The sequence below is a fragment of the Saitoella complicata genome (assembly GCF_001661265.1).
Source record: "Saitoella complicata NRRL Y-17804 unplaced genomic scaffold SAICOscaffold_32, whole genome shotgun sequence".
NCBI classification, from domain to species: Eukaryota; Fungi; Ascomycota; class Saitoellomycetes; order Saitoellales; family Saitoellaceae; genus Saitoella; species Saitoella complicata.
In genome coordinates, this window is record NW_017567023.1 from 61,335 (window position 1) to 87,922 (window position 26,588).

At 52.5% G+C, this 26,588-nt stretch overlaps 15 protein-coding genes and 2 non-coding genes across 17 annotated transcripts; 7 read left to right on the forward strand and 10 right to left on the reverse strand.

Moving 5' to 3' along the window:
- Positions 1 to 161: 161 nt before the first annotated feature.
- SAICODRAFT_10579 (uncharacterized protein) lies at positions 162 to 979 on the reverse strand (the record flags this gene model as incomplete). Its single annotated transcript, XM_019165270.1, has 2 exons — positions 162 to 675; positions 747 to 979. 2 exons carry the CDS (start codon positions 977 to 979, stop codon positions 162 to 164), a joined length of 747 nt encoding a protein of 248 aa, XP_019020808.1.
- Positions 980 to 1,266: 287 nt separating this feature from the next.
- On the forward strand, positions 1,267 to 1,890 carry SAICODRAFT_32336 (uncharacterized protein; the record flags this gene model as incomplete). Its single annotated transcript, XM_019168186.1, has 2 exons — positions 1,267 to 1,799; positions 1,825 to 1,890. A coding segment is annotated over exon 1 (375 nt), but the record flags the coding sequence as incomplete, so codon positions are not given.
- Positions 1,582 to 2,346, forward strand: SAICODRAFT_32338 (uncharacterized protein). The gene has a single exon (XM_019168187.1). It carries the CDS (start codon positions 1,850 to 1,852, stop codon positions 2,273 to 2,275), a length of 426 nt encoding a protein of 141 aa, XP_019020810.1. The 5' UTR covers positions 1,582 to 1,849; the 3' UTR covers positions 2,276 to 2,346.
- An 836-nt stretch (positions 2,347 to 3,182) lies between these two features.
- On the forward strand, positions 3,183 to 3,497 carry SAICODRAFT_42793 (uncharacterized protein; the record flags this gene model as incomplete). The annotated part of the gene is made up of 1 exon (XM_019168712.1): positions 3,183 to 3,497. A coding segment is annotated over one exon (315 nt), but the record flags the coding sequence as incomplete, so codon positions are not given.
- A 577-nt stretch (positions 3,498 to 4,074) lies between these two features.
- SAICODRAFT_32341 (putative 1,4-butanediol diacrylate esterase) lies at positions 4,075 to 5,673 on the reverse strand. Its single transcript, XM_019168188.1, has 3 exons — positions 5,289 to 5,673; positions 5,031 to 5,232; positions 4,075 to 4,967 (listed from the first exon to the last, which is right to left on the reverse strand). Exons 1-3 carry the CDS (start codon positions 5,490 to 5,492, stop codon positions 4,168 to 4,170), a joined length of 1,206 nt encoding a protein of 401 aa, XP_019020812.1. The 5' UTR covers positions 5,493 to 5,673; the 3' UTR covers positions 4,075 to 4,167.
- Positions 5,674 to 6,173: 500 nt separating this feature from the next.
- SAICODRAFT_68252 (ARF/SAR superfamily) lies at positions 6,174 to 7,390 on the reverse strand. The gene is made up of 4 exons (XM_019170369.1): positions 7,298 to 7,390; positions 7,031 to 7,103; positions 6,294 to 6,676; positions 6,174 to 6,234 (listed from the first exon to the last, which is right to left on the reverse strand). The coding sequence occupies exons 1-4, from the start codon at positions 7,370 to 7,372 to the stop codon at positions 6,220 to 6,222; spliced, it is 546 nt and encodes a 181-aa protein (XP_019020813.1). The 5' UTR covers positions 7,373 to 7,390; the 3' UTR covers positions 6,174 to 6,219.
- A 144-nt stretch (positions 7,391 to 7,534) lies between these two features.
- On the forward strand, positions 7,535 to 7,606 carry SAICODRAFT_t173. Its single transcript has one exon. It is a non-coding gene; the product is annotated as a tRNA-Glu (tRNA).
- A 969-nt stretch (positions 7,607 to 8,575) lies between these two features.
- SAICODRAFT_28186 (uncharacterized protein) lies at positions 8,576 to 11,534 on the reverse strand (the record flags this gene model as incomplete). The annotated part of the gene is made up of 4 exons (XM_019167100.1): positions 8,576 to 10,814; positions 11,004 to 11,251; positions 11,352 to 11,390; positions 11,418 to 11,534. The coding sequence occupies 4 exons, from the start codon at positions 11,532 to 11,534 to the stop codon at positions 8,576 to 8,578; spliced, it is 2,643 nt and encodes an 880-aa protein (XP_019020814.1).
- Positions 11,535 to 11,653: 119 nt separating this feature from the next.
- Positions 11,654 to 12,678, forward strand: SAICODRAFT_22259 (inosine triphosphate pyrophosphatase; the record flags this gene model as incomplete). Its single annotated transcript, XM_019166543.1, has 4 exons — positions 11,654 to 11,675; positions 11,740 to 11,829; positions 11,888 to 11,952; positions 12,018 to 12,678. 4 exons carry the CDS (start codon positions 11,654 to 11,656, stop codon positions 12,411 to 12,413), a joined length of 573 nt encoding a protein of 190 aa, XP_019020815.1. The 3' UTR covers positions 12,414 to 12,678.
- Positions 12,214 to 13,148, reverse strand: SAICODRAFT_86173 (POS9-activating factor FAP7). Its single transcript, XM_019171424.1, has 2 exons — positions 13,087 to 13,148; positions 12,214 to 13,021 (listed from the first exon to the last, which is right to left on the reverse strand). Exons 1-2 carry the CDS (start codon positions 13,124 to 13,126, stop codon positions 12,504 to 12,506), a joined length of 558 nt encoding a protein of 185 aa, XP_019020816.1. The 5' UTR covers positions 13,127 to 13,148; the 3' UTR covers positions 12,214 to 12,503.
- Positions 13,149 to 14,310: 1,162 nt separating this feature from the next.
- SAICODRAFT_68258 (alpha-glucosidase) lies at positions 14,311 to 17,535 on the forward strand (the record flags this gene model as incomplete). Its single annotated transcript, XM_019170370.1, has 2 exons — positions 14,311 to 14,551; positions 14,624 to 17,535. The coding sequence occupies exons 1-2, from the start codon at positions 14,425 to 14,427 to the stop codon at positions 17,533 to 17,535; spliced, it is 3,039 nt and encodes a 1,012-aa protein (XP_019020817.1). The 5' UTR covers positions 14,311 to 14,424.
- Positions 17,536 to 17,675: 140 nt separating this feature from the next.
- Positions 17,676 to 18,191, reverse strand: SAICODRAFT_62905 (DUF1348-domain-containing protein; the record flags this gene model as incomplete). Its single annotated transcript, XM_019169952.1, has 2 exons — positions 17,676 to 18,025; positions 18,080 to 18,191. The coding sequence occupies 2 exons, from the start codon at positions 18,189 to 18,191 to the stop codon at positions 17,676 to 17,678; spliced, it is 462 nt and encodes a 153-aa protein (XP_019020818.1).
- A 344-nt stretch (positions 18,192 to 18,535) lies between these two features.
- SAICODRAFT_192343 (uncharacterized protein) lies at positions 18,536 to 19,432 on the reverse strand. The gene is made up of 4 exons (XM_019166068.1): positions 19,313 to 19,432; positions 19,209 to 19,258; positions 19,040 to 19,160; positions 18,536 to 18,988 (listed from the first exon to the last, which is right to left on the reverse strand). Exons 1-4 carry the CDS (start codon positions 19,368 to 19,370, stop codon positions 18,564 to 18,566), a joined length of 654 nt encoding a protein of 217 aa, XP_019020819.1. The 5' UTR covers positions 19,371 to 19,432; the 3' UTR covers positions 18,536 to 18,563.
- Positions 19,433 to 19,624: 192 nt separating this feature from the next.
- Positions 19,625 to 19,696, reverse strand: SAICODRAFT_t174. The gene has a single exon. It is a non-coding gene; the product is annotated as a tRNA-Glu (tRNA).
- Positions 19,697 to 20,462: 766 nt separating this feature from the next.
- On the reverse strand, positions 20,463 to 21,734 carry SAICODRAFT_98311 (uncharacterized protein; the record flags this gene model as incomplete). The annotated part of the gene is made up of 2 exons (XM_019172154.1): positions 20,463 to 21,065; positions 21,156 to 21,734. The coding sequence occupies 2 exons, from the start codon at positions 21,732 to 21,734 to the stop codon at positions 20,463 to 20,465; spliced, it is 1,182 nt and encodes a 393-aa protein (XP_019020820.1).
- A 124-nt stretch (positions 21,735 to 21,858) lies between these two features.
- Positions 21,859 to 25,612, reverse strand: SAICODRAFT_74005 (uncharacterized protein; the record flags this gene model as incomplete). Its single annotated transcript, XM_019170908.1, has 14 exons — positions 25,159 to 25,612; positions 24,762 to 25,093; positions 24,588 to 24,703; positions 24,497 to 24,532; positions 24,356 to 24,444; positions 24,166 to 24,302; positions 23,574 to 24,135; positions 23,479 to 23,520; positions 23,321 to 23,417; positions 23,156 to 23,245; positions 22,877 to 23,095; positions 22,489 to 22,754; positions 22,357 to 22,431; positions 21,859 to 22,268 (listed from the first exon to the last, which is right to left on the reverse strand). The coding sequence occupies exons 1-14, from the start codon at positions 25,421 to 25,423 to the stop codon at positions 21,859 to 21,861; spliced, it is 2,736 nt and encodes a 911-aa protein (XP_019020821.1). The 5' UTR covers positions 25,424 to 25,612.
- A 127-nt stretch (positions 25,613 to 25,739) lies between these two features.
- Positions 25,740 to 26,267, forward strand: SAICODRAFT_10592 (uncharacterized protein; the record flags this gene model as incomplete). The annotated part of the gene is made up of 2 exons (XM_019165271.1): positions 25,740 to 25,874; positions 26,034 to 26,267. 2 exons carry the CDS (start codon positions 25,740 to 25,742, stop codon positions 26,265 to 26,267), a joined length of 369 nt encoding a protein of 122 aa, XP_019020822.1.
- Positions 26,268 to 26,588: the final 321 nt, after the last annotated feature.

Consider the following 26,588-nt stretch of genomic DNA (forward strand, 5'->3'; position numbering starts at 1 on the left):
TTTATAATATAATAGCCATTCTGCAAGCTGTTCTTCGCAATGCGTGGTGTGCACCCCGTGGAACATATCACACGCTCAATCCTCGAGCTTAGCGAACCCACAAAGCCGTTCCGCGTCCAACATATCGATATAAAGGGTATCCCAAATCACGATTGTTTAGCCTACCACACCCCCGGCACCAACTTCCACATAACCCTCCTAACATACCTCCTCCACGCCTCTCCATCCCCATCTCCACCCACCCTCTTCCGCACCTCCTCCTCCTTCCGTATCTTCTGTACCCAAATCCTGACCATCATCCACCCGGTAACCCCAAACAACCAATTATTATACAAAAACGGATATGACCAAATCATGAGCGTCAACGCCGAATACAACGGGTGTCGCGTAATCCCATACGGTCCAAGTCTCGATAAACGGCGGCGTTCCGCTACGGGTGGAGAGCTGTCTGGAGGGGGGGTGAATGTCGATTGTGTCCACCGCCACCAGAGGAAAGCAGCGAAAGCCATCAGGATCCCGAGGAAGCGGAAGAGATAGCATTCGAGGGCGGAGTTCCGGGGTGTGTGAACGATTGCGAAGGTATCTGTCCAATCTGGGGGGCCGAAGTGCCCGGTTGTGGTTGAGGTTGCTGGGTAAGATAGTATCGCAAACAGTGGCGGTAACCACGTAAAGGGTCTATGGTAACATTACCCCCATCAGCACACGACTTGGGAGTGGGAGAGCAGATTGGAGGAGGGATGACGTACAACGCACTCGACCCACCCCCAACCCTCCTCAATATCCTCTTCGCCTTCGGAACCCTCGTCGTCTTCCCTAGCCCTACTTCCCTTGTAGAAGAAAAGTGTGTCCGGTTTCCGTGGATTTGGAGGTGTTCGATTATGGAGAGGAGGGTGTAGGAGATTGGGAAGATGGAGGTGATCCAGATTAGGTATTCAAGGAGGGAGGCGTTGGTGGGGAGGCCGAGAGATGGGTGGATCATGCTGATTGCCCAGCTGGATATAATTGCAATTGACTTATAAGGATGAAGGCACGGGGGGGTGACTTGATAGGAGAAGAGGAGGTGGGAGCGGGTATGCGGGTTAATTGAGGTGTGGCTGCTTGACTCGCGTTCGGTACCCTTGGCCCAAAAGACGATGTTTTAAACTACTCTCTTTACTCTCAGCCTGATCTGACTTGATCTGACTACTTGGTGATGTCATATCTGGGAATAAGGTTATCTGCGGCACTGCTGCTGCTGCAGCGCACCGTGTTCTCAAACCCCCACACCCAACATGCCAGATCTCAACATAGAAGACATCCCATACAGCGAGCTTTCGCATGAAGAGAGACCATACCGTCGTGCTCAGATTGTGGCCCTCACAAAAGCCAAAGTCCCAAAGGAGAAGATTGAGGAGCAGTGTCTTGTCAAGAGAAGGACATTGGAGGATATCACTAACCGTTGGTGGAAGACGGCCTCCTACCGCGACAGCCCTCGTTCTGGACGCCCTCAGATCCTTTCCAAACGCGATAAGGACGAGCTCACCCGCAGTGTTCGCTCAGGCAAGTACAACAACGCTGTGGAAGCTACTGCTGCCTTCAATCATGGTCACCAAAGGGATGTTTCAGCGGAGACGGCACGCTTGTTACTGCTCAAACGCGGAGCAAAGTGTGTTACAAAACCGTTTATGTCGACTGCAACTCGGGAAAGGCGTTACCAATGGGCAAAGGAGCACTTTCACTGGAGGAAGGAGGACTGGATGCGGATCATCTACACCGACGAATCGAAATTCCAGCGTTCTGGGCCAGGACATGTTGCAAAGGTATATGTGTGGCCTGAGATCCTCCTAGGGAGAATGAATTCATTCCTCGGATGCATTCTGGTGGTGGGAGTATCTTCGTGTTTGGTGGAATGTGCTGGTGGGGAGCCACAAAACTCGCTCGTTCGCAGGTCCCAACGGTCGACAAGTTCGTGATGCGTGACTTCGTTGAAGACTTTCTACTTCCCAAGCTTCAGGAGCTCAGAGAAGCCGACATCAATCTCACAATCCAACATGACAACGACGCCAAGTTTCACGCGCCCGACTGCAAAGAATCCTATGAAAGGGAGGGATACAGAGTCCTGCCCTGGCCGGCATACTCGCCTGATATGAATCCCGTTGAGGACTTGTGGCGCCTGATCTCCAAACGCCTGGAAAAGCGAGCTGCGGTTGCAAAAGACCTTGATGAACTATGGGAGTGGACGTTGGAGGAATGGGGGGGGTTCATACAAGGCATTGAGGTTTACTTGCGAAGGTGAGGAGGGGGTGGTTGGATGGAGCCAGTGGGGCACTCAAGGAAGGAACCCCGCGGATACAGTAGTTAGGGAGTTGTCCTCTTAAAGATGTCTTTATTTTGCTTTAAACAGGACGTTTTTCAAATCGTTTCAGCGAATTTCCAACTTCTAACTTTACCAGCTTCCTCGACGGCCCTCGCGGCCGACTTTTTTGGGCCACGGGTAGTCGAAACCCAGTCACCATACTGTGGGTAAATGGAGATTTGAAGGGACTGTTGCTATCGTCTTGCAATTCTCCCTTTCCGTTTGAGAATGACGCTTGATTGACAGTTCGGGAAGCATATGCATATGCATACGTGGGATCTAGAATATCTAGAAAGCTATAGCTATCAAATGTAAGAAGATAAAGTTTCCGCCTTGTACCGCCGCCCTTCAGTCCGACGGCCGTTAACTGAAAGGAAGCGGTGAAAGGGAGAAACTCCTAAAACCATGGGGGATCATCTTGTACCCGTAAGCTGGCCTCTGCAAAGTCGGACGATCACGCCGAACATGCGAGCTGGGCAGACAAACAGGCAGACGGGTGGACGACACAAGCGAGGAGGATCGAGGCACACTCTCACGGAACCCTGGAACGGAAGAGTCCTGATCGTACCACACCCCCGCGCCCGCGCCCACACCCCGGACCAAACTGAGCAGATCAGTCAGCAGAAAAGCAGCTGTGGGTTACGCAACAATGGATCCTCCACCTGATGCTTCATTTCCTACAAGGAAAGAGCTAGAGCTCTATGCTCAGGCCTGGGCTAAGCCTAGAGGCTATGCCATCTCAGTCCAACGCTCTAAACCGAAGAAAGTCTGGCTACAATGCAATCGTGCCGGCCAATACAGAAACCGTCTCAATCTTGACAGCAGTTCTCGCCAGCGAAAGACAAGCTCCAAGGCCAGCGGCTGTCCCTTCAGACTTGTGGGCAAGCTTTCTGGACCGACAGGAGATTGGGAGTTATCAACAATGGTTGACGAACACAATCATGATCCGTCAGACCGCCCTTCCGCACACCCTCAGCACAGAAAGCTCACCACTGGGCAAATCCAACAGGTGGAAAGGATGACCAATGCTGGTGCGCCACCCAGAACTATTGTTATGACTTTGCGAGATGACCCAGACGGCAACCCCGACTTCCTACACCGCGAGGTATACAATGCCAAGCGAGACATCAAAACGGCAAAACTTGCGGGACGCACACCAATTGTTATCTCTCCAATTTGGCCGGCTGCAGCGCGGTATCCGGGCGCGGGGGTGTGGTACGAAGAAACGGGGGTGTGGCACGATCAGGACCCGAACGGAATCCAAGGCCACCAGCCAAATGGTCTATGCACTTGTCGATGTACCCAAGAACGTCGCCATATACCACCACACCATATCCGGACAACCAAATGAGGATAACCGCCGTATCCGAAGTCCTCGAAACACCAAACACCCCTCGTCGCCCTCTTGGAAAATCATTCTAAGCTAACGGAGCCAATGCCCGGTGAAAGGATTTTCGTTGGTTGCGCTCGAGTGCTGTGTATATGGTCGAGACGAAATCGGTGGCCTGAGGAGCGCGAGGACGCTCGAGTCGGGGTACTGTACAATGCCCAGCTATTGCGTTCAACGTTGTAAACGCCACTGGTGAGTACACATGCATGGTATAAGCAATCACGATTGATAGAACATCTGCGGTCTCGTAAGCAGATGTTGCGCAAGTCCATATATCTCACGGTGCTAGGCGCGTCATGGCTACGTGGAGCGATCGGTATACAATGGATCCATAGAAGCAATGAAGATGGGTAAAATTGGCCTAACTACAATCACACATAATCTTACATTGGAATATCGTACACTCAATCCTGACCTCTTTCCCCGACGCGGTCAAGCTCAATCAAGCCTTCAACCCCTCATAAACCTTCCCCTCCCACTTCCCCCACAACTCAAACACCTCCACATCCGCAAACGGAAAAATCTGCGTCAACGTAACCCCCGCAACACCCTTCTCCCTATCCGCCCACCAATAACAATTCGCGATTCCAGCCCACCAGACACTGCCTGCGCTTCGTCCCGTGGGTAGTGCATCGTGCGAGATGAGGAATGACAAACCCCAGCCCTTGCGGACGCCGGGCATGAGGTTGGGGAGGGGGTTGGAGAGGTGAGGGAGAGGGTTCGGGATGGGTTCTTCGAGGGAGATACCGCGCGGGGTTGTTTGATCTTGGAACATATCGTCCACTGTGGCCTTTTTGAGGAGTTGTGCCCCGGTTGTGGGGGAACGGCCGTCGTTGAGGAGGCAGGCGAGGATTGCGGTGTAGTCGGCCGCGGTGGAATGGCATCCGGCGCCACCGAGATGTACCTCGACATCATCCGCGATTTCGTATTCTCGCTGAGTGAGCGTGCCATCTTCACGCCTCATGTGTAACTTCGCATGTCGTCCCATTTGTTCTTTCGTTGGGGTGAAAGAGGTGTCTTTACACCCCAATGGCTCAAAGATGTTCTTCTGGAAGTAATCACCAAGGGACATCCCCGTAATAGTCTCAACAACCTGCCCACACCAATCGATACCAAGTCCATACTCCCACCTCGTTCCGGGCTCGAAGCCGAGGGGTGCCATGATGGTATCGCGCTTAGTGGAGAAGGGGGCGGAGATATTGTTGAGTTTGTTGTGTTTGAGGTGATTGTGGTTGAAGAAATCTGGAAACGCCGGATTAGCATACATGTCAATTGTGTAACTGGGTCGTATAGGGGGGGATTCACCGTAAGTGTGGCCGGAGGTATGCGTCAACATCATCCTCAACGTGATCTTCGTCTTCGGTTCACGGAAGATAGGCTTGTCGTTCTCGTCGTGGCCCTCGAGGACGCGGAACTTGCCGATCTGGTCCAAGTATTGCTCAGCGGGGGTGTCGAGCTCGACCTTGCCCTGCTCAACGAGCTGCATGACAGCAATCGTAGTAATCAACTATCAACTTGTTAGCATCCCCACCCTTCACCCTCGTTCTCAAACATAGTGCGAACCTTGGTAAAACTGGCAATCCAGAAAACCGAATCCGTCGTCATCGGCGTACTCTCATCATTCAACCCCCTCAACCCACTCACCCCCTCATACAGCACATTCCCCTCCTTATCGACAGCACGACACACAACCCCTGGAATTCCATCCTTCCTATCCGTGAAGCTTTGCAAGATCTGGTCGATTTCAGTAGAGGTGGAAACAGTCATCGTCGTCTTTGATCAATCACAGTAGTAAATGAGTATGGAGAAGAGCAGAATAGTGAGCACAGACATGGCTTATAAAACCGACGCCAGGATGAAGGTATCAAAGCGGGGAGGTGCATTTCGACAGGGTCATTTGTCATCTGAATTGAGCCCTGGGGCGGAGCCGTCGGTCCGTCTGGCTGGGGGAATTACCTGTATTCACGCGTACGAACATCCGGGGTGCGGAGCGGGGTTTGTAGTCAAGGCACGTGCACGGACGTCAACCACCGTGACAGAGGAGGCTGAGCAGATTGGCTGAGTTGGAAAGAAGTTTGTGCTTGTATAGCCGTTTACGTTACTTTACATATGGATTATTGTTCAGTCATCGGACCTGTGGTGGAGCTCCGGACAACTGGGCGTCAGGCCTGGGTTTCAAGGATCCAGCTGGAGGCGCCAAATGGTTGACATACCATATTCCGTTCGTAGACATATCCAATACAACTGCAATGTTCTGTACACAGCTCAGTCACAGTGAAACAAAGCGCATGAGCGCTCAACATAAACAGTAAATGTTCGGTAACAACGCGTATCAATTCTCTTCTTCCGTTCTTCAACGTACGTAAAACAAACAAATAAACTCAAAGTAACCGTAAAAACGACTGGGGGTAGGTAAAGGGTGTATGTTGGAGAAGGTAGGTGGTTGGAGGTGGGGGTAAGAGATTCTTTCGATTCGATTCGTAACGCTGAGCGTTTACTGCTTCTTCCTCTGTACGCACACGCGTTAGCAACTATAAAGACAATAGCAGGCCTTGAATAGGTACGTACCAAGTTCGTCGACAACCACTCCAAACCCTCATACAAACCATCACCGCTCGTCGCACAAGTAGCCTGAATATACCACAACCTCTGCCTCAAACTGTGCAAGCCCAGCTTATCCGTAATCTCCGCCGCAGACATAGCATTAGGCAAATCCTGCTTGTTCGCAAACACCAACAGAAGAGCATCCCTCAACTCATCCTCGTTGAGCATACGCTGCAACTCTTCGCGGGCCTCGGTAACACGCTCGCGGTCGTTGGAGTCGACAACGAAGATGATACCTTGGGTGTTTTGAAAGTAGTGTCGCCAGAGAGGACGGATCTTGTCTTGACCTCCAACGTCCCAGACGGTGAAGGAGATGTTCTTATATTCGACGGTCTCGACGTTGAAACCTGTAACCAGCATTAGCACTGCTCATATGGAAACCTGTGCTTCGAAACGATGCGTTCATCATCGAGCAACGCGTCGACGTTTGTTTGAGTGCGATGTCGACGAGAGCCAAAAGGAAGGACTGTAAGGTCAGAAGGAAGGCAACGGAAATCTCCACATGGGGTTAAGCGCTCTCGGAGACAATTGTGTTTTAACATCCGAAAATATTTCATCATAGAGTTGCCTCCCTCTTGGCTTGGCGTTGGCGCAAATGCCACGAAATCGCACTTCGCACTCGAACAAACGCGACGCAATTGCCGACGACAGAACGCTTCGATTTGCGATTGCATTAGGTGAAAGGGAATGGTGGTACGTACCGATTGTAGGAATAGTGGTGACGATCTCACCGAGCTTGAGCTTGTAGAGAATGGTGGTCTTACCAGCGGCGTCCTGTGCAGAAAAAGCACCATTGGTCAGCATACATCCCACAAACCACATTCAATCGCCATCCTGTGTCCAATCCACCACATCCGCCCTCGTCCCACCATCGCGCACCCCAGTCCAGCGCCTCTTGACCCCTTTCCCAATTCATCCCCCTTCGAACACGACACAGGACCCAACGACAAATAGCCAACGCGACTTACCAATCCGACCATCAAAATCCTCATCTCCTTCTTCCCGAATAACCCCTGCAACAATTTTGAGATAGAAAGACCCATTGTGGTATGCTTTTGATTTTGCGGTTGTTTGTCTGTGTGGACGGCTTGTAGTGATGTCGATGATGTGGCCGTCAGGGTGGCAGAGCATGGCGCAGAAGCCCTAACCCAGGCGCAGTCATTCGGTGCGGTCATTACTCATTTATGGCGATAAACGGAACGCACTCCGATATGGTCTAGGGGTTAGGATTGCCCGCTTTCACCGGGTCGGCCCGGGTTCGATTCCCGGTATCGGAACATCTCTTTTGTTTTCTTGACTTTTACAGTCTTTTCTTATTTGAGATATCAATAGAAGTAGGAAGCTTTAATCTAAACTCTGTCAAGGTATAGCGTGTTTCTAAGTGAAAGAGGCCCCAAGGTTACACAAGCCGTTGAAATTTGACTGAGCGATTTTGCCTAGTAAGCAAACAAGTCTGACTCCTTAACATGAAAAATTTCGGAATTCGCCAAAGCACGGCCATATAACAACAGCATCTATACGTCTCATTCTACATCCTTGTATACTTTCAGCAACACCGTACGCTTATTCGTAACGCTACACTGGGTCTCCCAAAAGCTCCCACGGTCGGGTCATGTCCAGCTCACGGCGGTAAACTTCAACTAAAGCAGAGGTAGAACGAGCCGATTATGTATGCGTCGCATGGGGCAGATTTGAAAACACATATAAGATGACACTGTGTGACTCACTAGAATGTCTATTTTCTTTATGACGACCGAGTACTTACTTTCCTTTTCTGTTAACCGGTACCCGGAGAATGTCTAATCCGTGCTTTCACGTCTGAGATCTCGATAAATGCTGTGGGGATATGAGATCTCTGCCGGGTCAGAGAACATGTGCCTCGATTCTGGCCAAGGAGTCCACAACAACCTTTGAATTCCCTGGGCTGACCGGTCATGAGCCTGGCATACAACTGTAAATTTTCGGAATTCGGCAGTGTGCGACAACGGAACAGGATCTAAAGACGTCTCGCTATAGGTAGGTGCAAAATCAGCGAGACTGGGCGATAATTCGTAAAGGCATCACGGTCTGTAATTAAATCCCCACGGATCGACTCTCCGTCGTGCTACCCACACGAAACGGCTCAAACTTTCAAAAGCATTCGCCTAAGACGTGACGAATAAGACTTGCTCATATGAAAGATGCAATGGTATAATTCATTATGAATATCTGACCGTCCATGTCTACCCAACTACCCAACTACCCACCTAATTTCCCTTCCTGTTGTTCTTCCTCTTCGCCCTCTTCTGCGAAATAATCCTCGCTGCCTTCGCCTTCTTGTTCTTCTCCTCATCATCCTCATCATCCCTCTTCCTCTTGCCACCTGTCTCCTCCTTCTCCTCCTCAATCGGTTTCGGGGCCTCCTTGTCAGCCTGCGCAACCTTCTTGTGGTGTTCCTCACGCTCGCGACGACGTTTGACAACCTTGACGTTCTCGATTGCAAACTCGACGATGAGACGGCGCTTGCGGCCTCGGGACTTGGACTCCTCCTCTTCATCTTCTTGGGGAGCAGCCTTTCCGCCCTTGCCCTTCTTCGCGGGAGCAGCGACGGCATCGGTGTCTTTGCCCTTCTGAGCGAGCTCACCCTCGTCCTCACCGACCTCGATACCGTTCATTCCACGCAAACACATCAACGCCCATCGATGACTAACCAACTCAACGAAACCGTATCCCTTAGACTTCCCATCCTTCTCCATGACGACCTTAGCCTGCTTCACGACTCCCTTCTTCTTGTTGTAAGCGGGGTTTCCATCACGGTAGATCTCCTCCTTGGAGAGTGCCTCGCGCTTTCCTTCCTTGACGTCGGTCGCGAACTGGATAAACGCCTTACGCGCAATCACCTTCAAATCCTTTCCAGTGACGGATTTAGGAATGTTACGGATAGCCAAACGCGTCAAAGAAAGATGAAGCGAAGGGTTGCCGTCCAACAACTTCTTTCTCTGTTGCTGGGATTGCGCACGAAGCTGTTTCTCCGACTCAGGCAACACACTGAAGAGCTTAGAGTTCTTGTTGATCGCACCCTCATTCAACAAAAACAAGTTTCGTCGATCCGCACCCTTACCCATCTCCCTCCGTCTCCTCTCCTCACCCTCCTCCTTGAGTTTGTCGGCATCCTCCCTCGAAACAGCGGCAGTGACAGTCAAAACACGTCCCTCCATCATGAACTTCTCCGAATCAGCATCAACCTCCCCCGGCAACAAAATCGAATTCGCACTCGTAGGTGCACGGATCTTACTCGCCGCATACAAACAGTTCTCGGAATCTTCTTCCTCCTTGAAGCAGACGAATCCAGTTCCGCGGGAACGGCCGGTGGAGTGGTCGACGACGACTTTAGCGTACTGGAGGGGTCCGAAAGAGCGGAATTTTTGGTGGAGTTTGTCGTCGTCGCAGTCGAAGGGGAGGTTTCGGATGAAGAGGGTGCGGTTGCGGGTGTCGCTTTGTTTCTTCTCGACTTCCTCGTCGTCTTCCATATCCTCATCCTCATCCTCCTCATAATCAGAAGGAACCTGGACGGGGTCCATGTCATCCTCATCCTCATCTTCTTCCTCCTCGTCATCTTCTTCCTCCTCCTCAGCACCCTCCTCCTCCTCATCCTGCATCTTCTCCCAAGCATCCTTTCCCACAGCGAAATCAACGGCAACAGTCCTCCCCTCAATCTCCGTTCCATTAACACCCTCAACAGCCTTCTCCGCCTCCTCCCTACTTCCCATCTCCACAAACCCAAACCCACTCATCTTCCCTCCCCTCCCCCTCGGAATCGAAACCTCCTTCACAGTCCCAAACGGCTCAAACGCAGGCTGAATCTGCGCAGGCGTCCTCACACTCCACGGCAAATTCCGTACAATGAGTCGCGGTCTCAGATCTTTGTCTTGGTCATTCTTTTTCTGGACAGCGCGGTTTTGGGCTTTGACCACATCCTCCCTCACCTTGACAACCTTGTCCTTCTTCTCACCGTCCTCGTCCTTCCTCTGTCGTCTCTCAGCGACCTCCATCTTCAATGCCCGACCCTCGAGCTTCTTGGACTTCAGTTCCTCCATGGCGCGGGTGGCGTCCTCCTTCATCGCAAACCTCACGAACCCGAATCCACGGGACTTGCCAGATTCCTGATCAGTGATGATAACAGTCGACTTGATCGGTCCGATGTCCGAGAAGAAAGCTTCCAGAGCCTCGGAAGTCACGGAGTATGGGATCGAGCGGACAAAGAGGGTAGATGCGTTCTTGTCGTCATCCTTGCCGGCTTTGGCACCGGTGGTCTTGACGGCCTTTGGCGAGCCGGTCTCGAGGGGAATGAATCCCGAATCGTCTGACATTGTGTGTAGGTGGTGGTTGGGTATATTCTGTGCTTCTTGTTGTTTGCGCCTACGCAGCGACTTTTTGCGGTTATCGCACAGTTTATCGCCGTGCAGGTCACGTGAGAGAGGATAATAACGACTTATGAAGGAGTATCTAAAAGGAAAGGAAGAATACGATAAAACGTCTTCAGAAACTTGGGAAATTCCAAATGTCAAACGCCCGCCTTCCAACCTCCTCACTGGTATCATTGCACTCCTTCATAGCCTTCATGGACGGGCGTTAGGTCCATCAATCAACCTCCCAACAATGTTATACCGCTGCAAACCACGTTAGCAATCTGACCTTGCCCTCAACCTCAACCCCATCCCCTCCAAATGACATGCCTTCTGGAAAAACCCCTCCCAATCACTCAACACCTTCATCTCCGCCTCCGTCAACCCCTCCACCTCCCCCCTCGCATCCTCATTTTTCAACGAACTCTTCGCAAGACCCCGTGATGCGTCCTTGCCGGCGAAGATGTTGTAGCCCGCACCGGGGCCGTACATGGATTTGTTGCGGGTGACGTCGTAGATTAGGCCGCGGATGGCGAGCTATGAGCAGTGAGCGTCAGCGAACCGCGAACCGTACAACCAAGCCAGCTGGCCTCTTATAGAGAAGGGAACGGGGGTGGGAGAGAAGGAAAAAACGTACCCAAATCGGCTTCGACTCATCACTCCCATCACATTCCGCCTACAATCACACACCATATCAGCACACCACTTCCTCCGCACTCAACCCACTCCCACACCACGCAGCGCGCACCAATTGTTCGGTAGTGTATGGATCATCCTTTGGCGGTGCCAAATCATTTACTTCGGGTGACATAACGGCCATCGTTGTTTGTGTTGTAGGATAGGGTGTGCTGAAGCGGGGGGGAGATCGCTTCACGCGGCCCGCTGCAGGTCGTCGAAGTTAACGACGAACGCTCACAAACCAAAACGCAAAAACCAAAAATGTCATCCCTCGATTCCCTAAGTACCTACCACCAGCCAGCCAGCCAGCCCTACCACAAGAGCTGACAAAGAGGGATCGCGTGCAGTCTTCGTCACCGGCAACAAAAACAAGCTCGCGGAGGTGCAAGCAATCCTCGGATCCGCCGGCGTGGAAATCAAATCGCAGGCCATCGATCGTACGTCTCGTCGTTACTCTCTCAAATAGCCCTTAACGTACTAGTGTGTTACCCATAGTCGTCGAAATCCAGGGAACCACGCAAGAGATCTCCGCCGACAAAGCCCGCCGGGCCGCACTCGCCGTACGTCCTCATCCCCTCCCTTGATACGATGGTGCGAAAAAGACTGACGTTTTCCTCACCACCAGGTCAATGGCCCCGTCCTCGTCGAAGATACGTGTCTCTGCTTTAACGCACTCAACGGCCTCCCAGGTCCCTACATCAAACACTTCCTCACCTCTCTAACCACCACACACCTCCCCACCCTCCTCGCCGGCTTCCCCGATAAATCCGCCTACGCACTCTGCACATTCGCCTTCTGCTCTAGTCCTGGGGGTGAAGTATTGCTTTTTGAGGGGAGGACTGAGGGGAGGGTGGTGGAGGCTAGGGGGAGCGGGGATTTCGGGTGGGATAGTGTTTTTGAGCCGGTGGAGGGTGGGGGGGAGACGTACGCTGAGATGAGTAAGGAGAAGAAGAATGGGATTAGTCATCGGTATAGGGCGTTGGAGAAGGTTAAGGAGTTTTTGGCTCGGGGAGGGTGCTAAGCGGGAGTTATTTGTGATCGGCCGCGGGGGGTATACATTCAATGCATTAGATAGAAAGTGACAAAGTCCAGTCCGTCCGACGTGTCTTGTCTAATCAGAGTCCTCCTCCGCATCATCACTGACATGCTCCATCCCCTTCCACGCCTCCATCCACTGCTCAATCCTCTCCACATTCCCCTGAATATCCTCCGCGCTCTCACTCCTCAACTCAACCACAATCTCCCCGTCATAGGCCTCCCTCGCCTCATCCAACACGACCTGCATAATCTCCGCCTCATTATTCTCCTGGATTTTCTCGATACTGTACCCCCGCCCCTCCAAGCGATCCCACAACATCGTGTTGTCCGTCCTCAACACAACCACCAAATCAATCCACGACTTGGGAAAAACGTCACAGGTGTGCCAGTCTAGTATCAGACCGCCCGTGGGGACGAGAGGTTCGAGGTGGTCGAGGAGTTTGTCTTCATCGACGATGTAGGAGTCCCATTCTGGGGAGTAGGATTCGTAGAGTTTGTGGTCTTTTACGAGGGTGCCGAGGTTCAGGTGTGTTAGGGATGTTTGGGCGGCGAGGAGTTCGGCGTGGGTTGTTTTGCCAGTTCCCGGGGTCCCTGCGGTTCCGTGAGATCAGCATTTCCATCCGACGACGAGAAATCGAAGTTGTTAGACGACACACCACAGATGATGATATTCGGTCCGTTTGGTCTCTTTGGCATGGTGGTGGTGCTGCTACATGACGTTTCTCGTTATCGCAACTTTCCTCGGCTTATCGTACCCCTGTCCCTGACCCTGGCCCTGACCCCTGACGCACCGCCCCGTGAAGAAAAACCAGCCACACCAGAGAGCCAGCTGCTATATAAACCGCTCCCCCCCCGCCGTACTGAACCGTCCTCATCGAACATACTTCATAGGATCATTTCTATAGTATCTGTTCTGGCATTGGTTTTCTAAACCTGCCATCGAGTTATACTCGGTTGATGAGCGTATGGTTCTTTCGTACGATTCGAGCGAGGATCCTTCCAATTTGTCCCGTATCCTCTGCCCAAACGGGTGGAGCTTGTCGTCGACTCGAGAGGGTCGGTGATGGGTGTGTGCGGGACTCGATGAACTCTGGCCTGGTTGTGCGACTCTTTGGAGGGCATGCTGGGTTGTACGGAAGAGCGCTCTGACGGGCTTCTTTTTACTCTATCTCTCTATTTTTGTGGGTGGTTTCGTGTGCTGGTTGGCGTACGAGACTGTTGGCAAAAGTTGTGAGGCAGAGTGGTGTTTGTAAACGTAGATGTAGTGGTCGATGTAGGTGTATACGGTATATGCTCATGTCCGCGCCGCGAGATCATTTAGCCGAAAGGTCCGGCCGAGGTTACATTTGCTACGAGAAGGGACGCCGATGACCACCTGGGAGCGGGTGAATTATCGGTGAGATTCTCGACGGATGTCGCAGGTTGAATTGGGGGATCACCCCACTGAGCATCTCGGCTGCGCTCCGTCCATCCTCGGTGACGTTCCGCTCGGCACAATTTCTGCTCGGGCCATGACGAAAAGCTCGGTCGGCACACACTTTACCCCCACCTCGTCGTCAACTCTGGCACCATTTCGGCTTCCACAAAAGAGGGGTAGGCGTTGACGCCGCTGATCAGCTGTCCCCAGTTAAGGCTCACGGAAGCGACATCCCTTCATCTCAGGACTTACGTTCGATGGCGTGTCGTTCATGTCGGAACAACTCTCGGTGAAGGTTCGCAGCGGACCGTGAGATGATGACCTTGGCGTAGAAGGCGGTTTTCGACAACGTTTGTGTATGTACTCCACAACTCGCACTGACCGGTACCCCACATTACGTACGCCATGAGATGGGACGTGATTGTGGGATCATTGGTGATCAGCAGGTTTCTTTTGGGAGCGGGGTTGTTTGGGTGACTTGTTTGGAGCTTGCCCCGGGGGAAGGGTATAAAAAACTCGCTATTCGCCGCTTCCAGATGATTTCCTCACCGACCCTCGCTCTGAGAAGTACTTCGACATGAAGTTCTCCTCGCTCGCCGTTCTTCTAGCGGCTCAAGCTCCGCTACTCGGTTACACCTACGCTCACTCATCCTCCTCCTCCTCCTCCTCCACTCCCTGCACCACCGACAATACCGGTGGCAGTGGTACCAGTGGCTCAGAAACAACCTCCTACGCTCCCCAAAAAACCGTCGAACAATGGAAAACAACCGGCGTAGCCCAAAACGCAACCGTAAACAACAACACTGCTCCCCTCGCCGACCTCATCTGCCCCGGTTACACCCTCTCTAACCTCGTGCAAAATACGCGTGGCTTGAATGCTAGTTTGACGTTGGCCGGGGAGGGGTGTAATGTGTATGGGAATGATATTAGGGAGTTGGTGTTGAGTGTTAGGTATGAGACGAAGAGCAGGGTTAACGTGAAGATTGTGGATGCGGGGGAGAAGCAGTGGCAGGTGCCGGAGGAGATCGCACCCTCGCCCGAACCCGCGGAGGAATTATCGGAGGACGAGTTGGACTATTCGTTCTCCTATACTGCTCAACCCTTCGCTTTCTGGATCACCCGCACTTCCGACGCCCAAATCCTCTTCGACACCCGCACCCATCCCCTCGTCTTTGAAGACCAATTCATTCAACTCACCACGAATATGGTACAAGACTACAATGTCTATGGGTTGGGTGAGACGATCGCGGGGTGGAGGATCGGAAATAATGCCACGAGGACGATTTATGCCGCGGATATTGGGGATGTGGTGGATGCGAATTTATATGGGTACCATCCGTTTTATTTGGAGCAGAGATTTGAGAGTTCGGGTGATGCTCTGTATAGTAGTATCGCGGTCGAGGAGGAGCCGTGTACGACGACGACGGCCGTGAAGCACAACCGCTTCGCCCGTCATGAAAAGGAGTCATCAACTACTTCGGCACAATCTTCCAAGGCAACAACCTCTTCTGCAGGTGGTGGCTCATCCTCCTCCGCTCACGGTGTCTTCATCCGCTCCTCCAACGACATGGACGTCCTCCTCCGCGAAGACTACCTCCAATACCGAATCACCGGCGGCATCCTCGACCTCTACATCTACACCGGTCCCACCCCGCTCTCCGTAACCCAACAATACGTCCAATCCATCGGTCTCCCCTCCATGCAACAATACTGGACCTTCGGATTCCACCAGTGTAGGTGGGGATACTCGAACTTGAGTGAATTGATTGATGTTGTGGAAAGTTTCAAGGAGTTCGGGATCCCGCTTGAAACGATTTGGACGGATATTGATTATATGGATTTTTGGAAGGATTGGACGGTGAGTCCGAATAGATACCCCGCTGATGAGTTTTTGGCGTTTACGGAGGGGTTGAGGAGTGTGGGGCAGCATTATGTGCCTATTGTTGATGCGGCGATTTACCGACCCGATCCGAACAACGCTACGGATTCGGAGTATGAGTCGTATTATAGGGGTCATGAGTTGGACGCGTGGATCAAGAATCCGGATGGGTCGGAGTATGTTGGGGCTGTGTGGCCTGGGTATACTGTCTTCCCTGACTTCTTTGCGAATGGGACACAGACGTATTGGACGGAAGCTCTTGTCAACTTTTCGAAGTTGGTGGATTATTCGGGGATTTGGCTTGATATGAATGAGGTTTCGTCGTTCTGTGTTGGGTCTTGTGGGTCGGATGATTTGGGTTCTCAGCCTATCCTGCCGCCGTTTGCGTTGGGAGGTGTGAGTTATGATTATCCTGAGGGTTTCAACGTAAGTAACGCGACTGAGGCTACGGTTGTTTCTTCTGCTTCCGCCGCCGCCGCCGCATCCGCTTCTGCTTCATCCCTCGCATCTCCATCTCCCACGAACACCGTCGGCCCAACCGTCTACGCCCCGGAGATCGAGGGACCATACGGGCCAGAAAACATCAACTACCCCCCCTACGCCATCCACAACTGGCAACAAAATGGCGACCTCGCAGGCCACGCAGTTTCCCCCAACGCAACCCACGCTAACGGAATCCGCGAATACGACGTCCACTCCCTCTTCGGCTACATGGAGACCATCGCAACTTACAACGGCCTGTTGGAGCACAAACCCGATGAACGCCCGTTCATCATCTCGAGGTCTACGTATCCTGGGTCGGGGAAGTATGCGGGACATTGGGGTGGGGATAATTATTCCAAGTGGGCATATATGGCGTTTTCGATTCCTCAGGCTTTTATGTTCCAGATGTTTGGGATTCCGATGTTTGGAGTCGATACCTGTGGTTTTGCTGGCAACACGGACGAGGAGCTTTGCAATCGCTGGATGCAGCTCAGTGCGTTCTTCCCATTCTACCGCAACCATAATACGCTTGGCGCATTGAGTCAGGAGCCCTATAGGTGGGCTTCCGTCGCCGAGGCATCGAAGACGGCGATGAAGATCCGCTACTCGCTGTTGCCTTACATGTACACCCTCTTCTATGAAGCCAGCAAGACGGGTGCACCCGTCATGAACCCCTTGTCGTTCTTGTGGCCGAACGATGCTTCCCTCGTTGCCGCTGATCGCCAGTTTGTGTTGGGTGAGGCGTTGTTGGTTACACCCGTTCTTGAGCCGGATGTGGATTACACCATGGGGGTCTTCCCTGGTGTCGCGGATGGCGAGGTGTGGTATGATTGGTACACCCACGAGAAGGTCGACGCGGTTGCTGGGCAGAACACCACTATTCCTGCTCCATTGGGTCATATCCCGCTCTTTGTGCGTGGTGGGTATATCCTTCCCATGCAGACTCCGGGATATACGACAGATGAATCCCGTAACGGTACTTGGTCTCTCCTTGTCGCTCTTGATTCTGAGGGCTCTGCGGAGGGTGAGATTTACCTCGATGATGGTGTTTCCGTCGAACAGGAGTCTACTGAGGTTATCGCCCTTTCTGTGGCTTCAGGCAGTTTGAAGGCTTCTACTGAGATTACGGGCTCGGTTTTGCCTCAGGCTGAGATTGCTTTGGAGACAATCACGCTCTTGGGTATTACGTCTGAGCCGAAGTCAGTTGCCTTCAATGGAAAGAGCTGTGAGAGCGTCTGCTACAACAGCACTTCTGGCGAGTTGATTATCTCCGAGCTTGGAAGCGCTAGTGCGTGGGTTCAGGATTGGACCTTGGAGTGGCAGTGAACTATGGGAGGGTATGTTGTGGACAAAATGGTATTCAGGTTGACCTGTATGATATGACGACGGACTTTTTTTTGAGGATGACGGACTACGCCTGGCTATCGGTCATCTGCTTCATAGCCATATGCTTAACCTTTGAACTTTCACATAATACCACTCCAATGCCCCTCCGGAATCGTAACACTATTAACATCAGCATCTCCCTCAAACCACCTCTCCCCCTCACTAATCTTAACATCATTCACACTCATCATCCGATTCTTCATCTTCCCATCCTCCGCAAACGTCCAATGCTCCAATCCATAACACCGCCACCACTGTCCACTATCATCCCAAAACTCATACCAGAACTGTACGGCGATCCGATTCCCGGCGAATGTGAATAGCTCCTTCCGGAGCCGGTAGCCGCTTTCTTTTGACCATTTGTCTGTGAGGAATTGTTCGATTGCTTTTGTGCCTTGAAAGAATTGGTCGCGGTTACGCCAGATGGAGTCTGTCATCCACTTTCAGCCGTGAAACGTGCAACACGTCTGCACGCTCAGACGACCTTCGGTATATGCCTTGGCGACCTTCACGGGGTCTTTCGTGTTCCATAGATCCTGTGCAGCCTTGACCTTCTTGCGGGCAGTTTCTTCGGTGAATGGAGGGACGGCAGACATAATTCAGTCTTGAAAGGTTGTAGGATCGGATGTAGTGACGGACTTGGGTGTAGGTGTTGCTGACTGCTTGAATGTTTGCGGGCCGGGTTGTGGTGCTCGGGCTTCGAGTATCTCCGACTGCAGGGACTATCGTGGGATAATGTGGGTTGACATAGTGATGCACTTGGCCATGCCGGGGATGAAGCTTTGGACGTTTCAGTTGCCTTGGATAGAATACGGCTTTGTCCCTATCCCTTTTTCTTCTGTGTTGCCGTCGGTCCAGCCGATCGCGCATCGTCCTCTCCAACATCTCCACCTCCCAAGCTATCCCTTCTAGATTAAAATGTAGACTGTCCCTCCACCCGGCCGTGCCTATTTCACTGCTCATACAGCTCACACAGACCTCTCCAAACTCCTCCCCGGACTCGGACTTTTCACCTTCGCTTTCCCCTCCCCCTTTCTAAACAACATGCTCCGTCGCTTACTCCAACTACTCGCCAACCCATTTCCCATCGTCCTCCCCCTCCCACCCGGCGCACCATTACTCGATCCTGTCGGCGTAGGCGTCGAAGTCCCTGATTGATGGGATGAAGAGCGGCGAAGGAGGGGGGGTGTTGGGGAGGAGCAAAAGGCGGGGTACTGTGAGCTTGAACGGGAGAGGAGGGGGGCGCGTTCGGGACGGAGGGGGGATGAGTCTGATGATGATGTAGAGCGGCGGAAGAGGCGGCGGAGGCAGAGGTAGGTGAGGCAGAGGAAGAGCGTCAAAGTGAGAGTTGCTACGAATGCGAAGAGGAAAGCGCCGAGGGTCATCGTAGACACTGTAGGAACTCATCAGTATGGTTATTTAACAGTACAACACGAGTACCCACCATAACACCCCATCGGATTTGTTCTGAGATCCCATCGAGCATGTGCATCAAATCCACAAATCGTCGAATTCCATATCGGTGAGAAGATACCGCGAGGGGAGGGTGTACAAGTTGAGGTCTGCTGGTAATAAATTAGTACATACTTTCGAATGTCAGTCTCATTGCTTACCATGGGACACCACCCATAACCAGACTGCGATAAGCACGAGCGACAAGCGTCTGATCTCCTAATTAGCCCAAAGATCCATCGCGAACTCGGGGAAAGACGCGCACCATCATCCGCGAGTTTTGAAAACCATCCTGATAGATTAGGCGACGTCGATATCCACATTGTAAGGATCAGGTTTGTCGGTCGATTTGTTTACCGTCGTCCAAAATGCGTGGGGTTTATCGGTTAACGTTGCGCTGGTCCGCTGAAGCCAGGACGAACCCGCAGCGCATGCGCACATGAAACAGCGAAAATCATCGAACGATGACACAAGGAAGAAGACGAAGGGACGAGGTTACGCTCAGTTTGACAGGCCAGGAGGTATGCGCCGAGAAGGTGTTTCGCAAGAAACAACATCACAAAGAGCAAAAGAGATGTTCCGATACCGGGAATCGAACCCGGGCCGACCCGGTGAAAGCGGGCAATCCTAACCCCTAGACCATATCGGAGGGGAATGAGACAGGTGTCAAAAGCTTATTTATAATGGGCAGACACCGATGACGTTCCATGCAGTTGACTATTCCAGTCGAGTTTGATGATTGACGAGACGCACAAGTATGACTGGAACTGGGATGACTTGTACTAAGGTTTCGTTTGCCGTTTACCATAGCTTTGTACTTCTACTTGCCGTCCTGTATCGCCTCCGGTTTATAATACTACTACTACTACCTGTACCTTAACGTGACGGGATATATATGTCGCCGCAACCCAATACCGTTACCACGAGCGAATCCTAGATCGCCATTACAATTATCTCCCCGATCCGCAGCATCCAACTTGCCAGTCCTTAGTTCTTCATCGTTAACGGGAGGGACGGCAACGACTCTCTCACATTTACGTTGGATTTTCAAGGAACGCCGAGTGACTCGAACTGGGTGAAAGTGACTTCCTTTGATGAAAGCGGTAAGCAAGGGGTCACGAAGGAGACGTACTTCACGGATGTCAGGCCTTCCCTGTTGTTACGTACTGATAAGTGGTTTCATGACTTTGGGGTTGTAGTTGTCTGAAGAGAATCCACCACAGCCTCTACTCCACATTCATCCTCCCTTCGAATTGCTGCGTGCACCTTGAGCTGGAGTATTTCCCCAAGCGGTTGTTAGCTTTACTACCATATCATCCCAGATAACTCCAGATACTCAATGTGATTGGATATATATTCTGAATGAATGACAACACCCGTAAATTACCCAAGCCACGAATTCCGTTCCCGCCGCATTACTCAGCTTGATCCTCCACAACCTCCACAACAGCCGTATCAACCCCCTCCCACCACTGCAAACAACTCCCAATCATAAACCCAAAACTCGCCCAAAACGTACTCAACCCACTCTGATACGCACACCTCGTACTCCCTCTATCCGCCGCATACCCCAGCGCACCACAAAGACAAAACCCCACACTCCCCACCAAATTCCACACAGCGATCCACCACCCCAAGGATGTGAGGTTTAATTTGTACCAGGCTTTCTGGGTCTCGAGCATGTAGAGGAGGGAAGAGATGATGAAGAGGAGTCCGCCGACGACTTGGGGGGTCCAGAAGAATATGATGCGGAGGGTTAGGTTTGAGGGGGTGGGGGCGTAGAGGATGTTGGGGAGGCCGGTGATGGTTGAGATCCAGAAGATCGTGGCGGCGAGGAATTGGATGATTGAGGCGAGGTAGCCGAGTTCGTGGGGGAGCCAGCCGTACCAACGCCATTTTTGGGTGGGTTTTGTGGCGGATGAGGTTGGGCTCGGGGTGGTGGAGGAAGAGGTTGGTAAAGTGGTGTCGGTGGAGGAGGTGGATGAGCGGCGGTGGAAGAGGTGGGTGTGGTGAACATGCTTGCACGCCTCTCCCTGCAAGACAGACCCTTCCTTCGTGTTCCCCTCGCCAACCAGCCCCCCCTCACCTCCCCTTCTCCCCGACCGAACCCTCCTCAAAACACCCTCAACCTCCACTCCAAAGCACACCGTACGCCCCCGATTCAAACTCTCCACCCACGCCAACCAAGCCCCAACCTCAAAAATAGTCCCACCCGCGAACCCAGTCCACACACTCGCCGGATTATTCGTTTTAACAGCATCCGGGAACGCAGTGGGAAGCCACACGAAAAAGCCGTTTACGATCCAGACTGCGGAGCCAATGACGAAGGCTGTCGCAACCCACCACGAGATGTTGAAGGGCTGGAAGGGGGTGATGTGATGGTGTTGGTGGGTGTGGCGCTTGAAGACTGGGAATTTGAAGCGGAAGCCACCGCGACGGGCCTGGGTGGAGGGGAGGGTGGTGTTGGCGGATTTGTGTATGGTAACCAGATGCCTCCCCTTCCTGTGCGATCTCGAATTCCACCTCAACTCCGTCCTCTCGTCATGTTTATGCGTAAAGCTCGCATGCGTCGGTCGTAAGAAGGAGAAAACACCACCCCGATCCTTCAATTGGTGGTCATTCTGGTTGAGGTGGAAACCGTCCTTCCTCCTCAATGATTCGTTATCGTAGAGTGTTTTATCGTCCATCTTGTCCTTACTCTTACTCTTACAGCTGATCAATTCTCGAGATGTCTTCTCCCTTTAAGCAAAGTTGGCGCTAAATTGAAAATGAGGTAACTCAAGCCGACGAGACAGCACACCCACAATGACATCACACAACCAACACCCTCGCCAGGACATCCCGAATATCTCCATCATCACAATCAATCTCCCACTCTAAAAACCTCCTGGCAACAACCTCCGCCTCCTCCAATTCTTTCTTCTCCCTCTCCCCATTCCCGCCTCCCAGAGCACAAACGGAAGCAATGTCCTCTCCTCTCGCAGCAACCTCTACAAACTTCTCCGCACGCTCGATGATCTCTGGTGCGATTCCAGCGTTTGCGGCACAATGTGTTCCGAATGAGGATAACGAGCGGCCGGGGCGGAGACGGTAGAGGTAGGTTAAATTGGGGTTGGCGTTCGTGGAGGAAGAAGGATCGAGGATGATTTCCATATGTGCGTAGCTCAGCGGTAAGTCAGGGTCCAAGAACCCTCCTTCTAAGGTCTCGTGGTAGTGTGTGGCTGTACGCATTCATTAGTCTGGTCTTCCAAGCCCACGTCCGACCTTTCGTGACTAGTCGTTCGCGAGAGATAGAGGAGAACGACGTACCTGCCAAAACCTTCGGCCTCTCCTCTCCCAGCCTCAATAACCAGTCCAACACCCCACAAAATAACCCAGCACCATCTATACCCCTTCAGATGAGCATCCTTTTCGCATCCTCAGCCGAGATGTGGAGCATACCTGTCGACTCTGTCCCCTTGCCGAACTCGTCAATGATGAGGAGACTACGCCGGGTCGCAGCACGGAGCGCAAGGGATATTTGTTGGAGGTCAATCATGAAGGCGGATTGCATCTGTTGTACGCTGTTAGCAGGTCGGAGACGGGGAATGGAAGAGGGCGGAGGAGGGGAGGAGGGGAGGGTTACCTTGGAGACGGATTCACGGGTTTGGATACGCGTGAGAATCTTGTCGGTTAAGCCAATTGTTGCACTTTCCGCCGGTACATAACTGCGCATTCTGATCAGCACCTATCGCCCTCCCTCTCCCCACATCCCCGTCTCTCAGCTTCTCATGTCGAACGGAGACGGGCGAGAAGGGCAGATGAGAAAGAAGGCCGGTTGATCACGTACCTCCCAACATGCGCCAAATAAACAATCAAAGCAACCTGCTTCAAATAAACACTCTTACCCGAGAAATTCGCTCCGGTCAACAACATCGCACTATTCACCTCCAACTCCCCTTCCTCTCCATCCTCTCCGTCGAGTCGCAGAGCATCCGTACTGCGACCACCGGCGAGGTTCGTGTCATTCTCGACGATGGATGGGACAAGAAGTTCTTGGAGGGGATGTCTGTGTCACGTTTAAGCCTCCCTATCGAGCAGTTGGATAATGGAAGCTAGGGCGACACACCGTCCTTTCGTGATCCGGATCACGTTCTCCTCTACCATCCTCGGTCTCTGGTACCCGAATTTCCGCGCACTCTCGGCGAGTGCCAATAAACTGTCCGCACACTGCGTCAGTCATGGCCCAAAAACTCACGCATGATGTTCGGAAGGATCTGGGGATGAGACATACCAATCCAGCTCGGCGCAGATATCGGAGGTTTTGGTGAGGAGGGCGCTTGATTCGAGGACGCGGAGTTGGAGTTGGTGGACGAGTTCGATTTCGCGGTCTGTACGTTCGTGTGATTGTCAGTAAACTCCTACGAAATTACCGACTTCGCAGAACCGTACCAACGATCAGCCCGTGAATGTCACCGAAATACTCATCAAGTTCTGTTACCACTCGTCAACCACACAATCAAAAGATCCATGAGAGAGAGTATCACCTCTCATCTCAACACTCTTGTAATAAAAGCATGTCGCAGTATTAAACTGAAACTCCCACCCCTCCCCCTCCCACAACCTTCTCCCTCCCCCTCCCGCCTCTCCTTCCTCAGCAGCAGGCACAGTAATCAAATACCCCAACTGCGGAAAATAAATCACATTCAACACCCCCGCCACCTCCCTCGGAACCTGTTCCGCAAGTTGCGCAGCAGCCTGCGCCAACATCGAATCGAGACCATCGTAGACGTGTTTCATGTTGTCCAGTTCGTCGTCGACGCCGCGGGCGATTACGGTTCGGTGTTCGAGGGATGAGGTGTCGAAGTCGATGGTGGAGGTGAGGAGGGTGCCGAGGGTTGTCAGGGCGGGTATATCGAAATTGTTTGTGATTTGTTGGATGATGGGGAGTGCGTTGTCATTCTCAGAAGTCTGGAATAGCTCTTCGATTGCGCCACGGATTTTGATCGTACTCCATATGAATTCGAGCATTCGCTGCCACTCTCCCACTGTCCCACCAGATCTACCACTTCGGAGTCCGAGAAGGGTTTTTCCTATATCCTTGACTTTCTTGAGGGCTGTGCAGAGTGCGTCACTTACGTGGAGGTTTGAGGGGTGGAGGAAGAGGGAGAGGGTTGAGTGGCGGGCGTGAAGGATGTCGAGGCTTAGGGAAGGCCGGAGGAACCAGCGACGGAGGAGGAGGGAGCCTTGGGGGGTGCGGGTGGAGTTCATGATGCCTGTGATTGGACGTGAGGTTGGGAAGTGCAGGGAGAAGGGAGAGGAGACGGACCGAAGAGGGAGAGACCTTCTTTACCACGGCCTCCGCGCCCTTGCATGTGGAAATTTGGATGTGATTCGTCCTCGAAGATCTGTAATGAACTATCGCCATGCTCGTTAGTGATTGCTGGATCACCAGGAAGTCAAGAAAGACCAGATCGTGTCGGCATTCACGAGCATATAGTCATTCCTGTACAATAAAACAGTCAGTACGTCCGTTTAGGTCATAATCCTGTTCTTCGTACATCGAGAACATCGATATCGCATTCACGCTCACCCGCACAAACTCATCATCGCCATGTATGCCCCCAATCAACCTCCTCCTCGCAAAGTACGCGATAACAGCACCCGCACATCCAACCTGTACAAAACGAACCCAGTCAGCAATTTAATCTTGATTGGTGAATGCCGTTTTGTACCGTGACTTTACTGTCAACATCAACCCAACCGGCTAACCTCATCAATCCCTCACGCTGTCCATCCCCCTCCTCCGCACCCGCAAACTCAATCCTAGGTCCCTCCTTTTGCCCAACTCTCAAGCTTATCAATCTACTCCGTGCAGTCTGATACGCAAACTCCGTCGCAGGTCGGATATCTAGCGCAAATCCCGTCGAATCCGGGCCAGAGGTAGCCGACGACGAAGACGAAGGCGCGGGTTCGGTCGGTGCTGCGAGACCTTCGAGTTTATCCAGTAAGGATTCTTCGATACGGGAGGATAGGAGAATCGTACTTGGTTGTACGTGGAACCGCACTGCACGCGCATACAATCAGCATACACCGCACTTCCCACTTCCCACGCTCCCGTCCTCGGCATACATGCTTCAACCAGATCCCAAGGCGCGCTCTCCTCCATATCCTCCATCATCCACAACTTCCCCTCAATTGCATTCAGATAACAACACCCGATCTTACGGTCACGGTAGTCGAGAGCCATGATGGTTTCGTCGAGGGTGCCGTCCCAGTCTTGGTCAGGGGAGGACGAGGAAGAGGAAAGAGGACGGGGTTGAGGGGCATGAGAGGGAGAAGAGGCAAAACGGACATGAGTGTTGTCTTCGGCTGGGTGTTCTGAGTGGGGAGCCATGGTTTGGTTGGTGGGTGCGGTGCTGAGGAGGTCTCTTGAGCACGGCCGCGCGCCGGCCTGGAACCGTGAAACTCCTGCAGTCTCGAGGCTTTCTGCGTTTCTGGGGCGAAAGAAGGACGTGAGCCAGCAACTGAAAAACAATCCTGAAGATCGAAAGAAACTCAAACTCAATTTCGTGTTCCCACCTCGTTCCCAACACCGCTGCTGTGCCTGCCTCGCCCTGCCTCGCCCCTTTCAAACCCGCATCTCGAGCATCATCGAGTATTCACCCAGCCAACTCCGCCATTGCAACTGCGATCAAACACTCATCACGGCAATGTCCTCGTCAACAGCTCGAGCTCTCATCACCATCGCATTGGTGATTCTGTTCCACGCAGGCTACTCTGCCTACGAGCACCGCGCATTCCAAAAGTCCGTGGGTCGTACGGCAGTCGGAAGGCTACCTATTGACGTGAGTTTGCCTTACTTCCGCAGCGACTCTTAAACTCTGCCCAGCTCTGTTCTACAAACGACGTATTGCCGTTGTCCTGGAGCTTGAATGGGAAGAGCGAAGTCCATCGCTCAACGTGCTCCATAACCAAAACGGATGCTAACGTCCCTTCCTCCACAGATTATCGTCGAAGCCCTCATATCCGCTACAATCTTTTCCTTCGGAGTCGTATTAAGCGCAGACGCCCTCAAACCTATCAAATGGCGCGAATGGAACGCGGTATGCGAGAAGGAAGGATCGAGTCCTTTGCAGTATTTGGACACGAGACCGGGGTTCATTGATATTAGGCAGAGACGGAAGGAGTATGCGACTGGCAAGACGACAAAGGCGGGAAATGGTGATGTTAAGGCATGAAGGGAAAATCTGAAGGAGCGGGTTGATTCGCGATTAGGTTGAGGGAAGGAGATCTATCAGCGGGAGATTTGCCGCATCATCAAGTCAAAAGAGGCAGGAGACCAGAGCTATCAAATACTACGAAACGGAGCAAGCACCACGAATCATGAAGCGGGCTTTAGATGGACATTTTGGAGAGGGATTGCATGTCTTGATCACCGCGCAGCCGCCCGGAGAACGCGAAGGAGAAGCCAGGAAGAAGATATCAGACGAACATAACAATTCACAACCACTTTCCACGTCTAATCCAGTCCAAATATTCCTCCCATTCTACTCATCCCA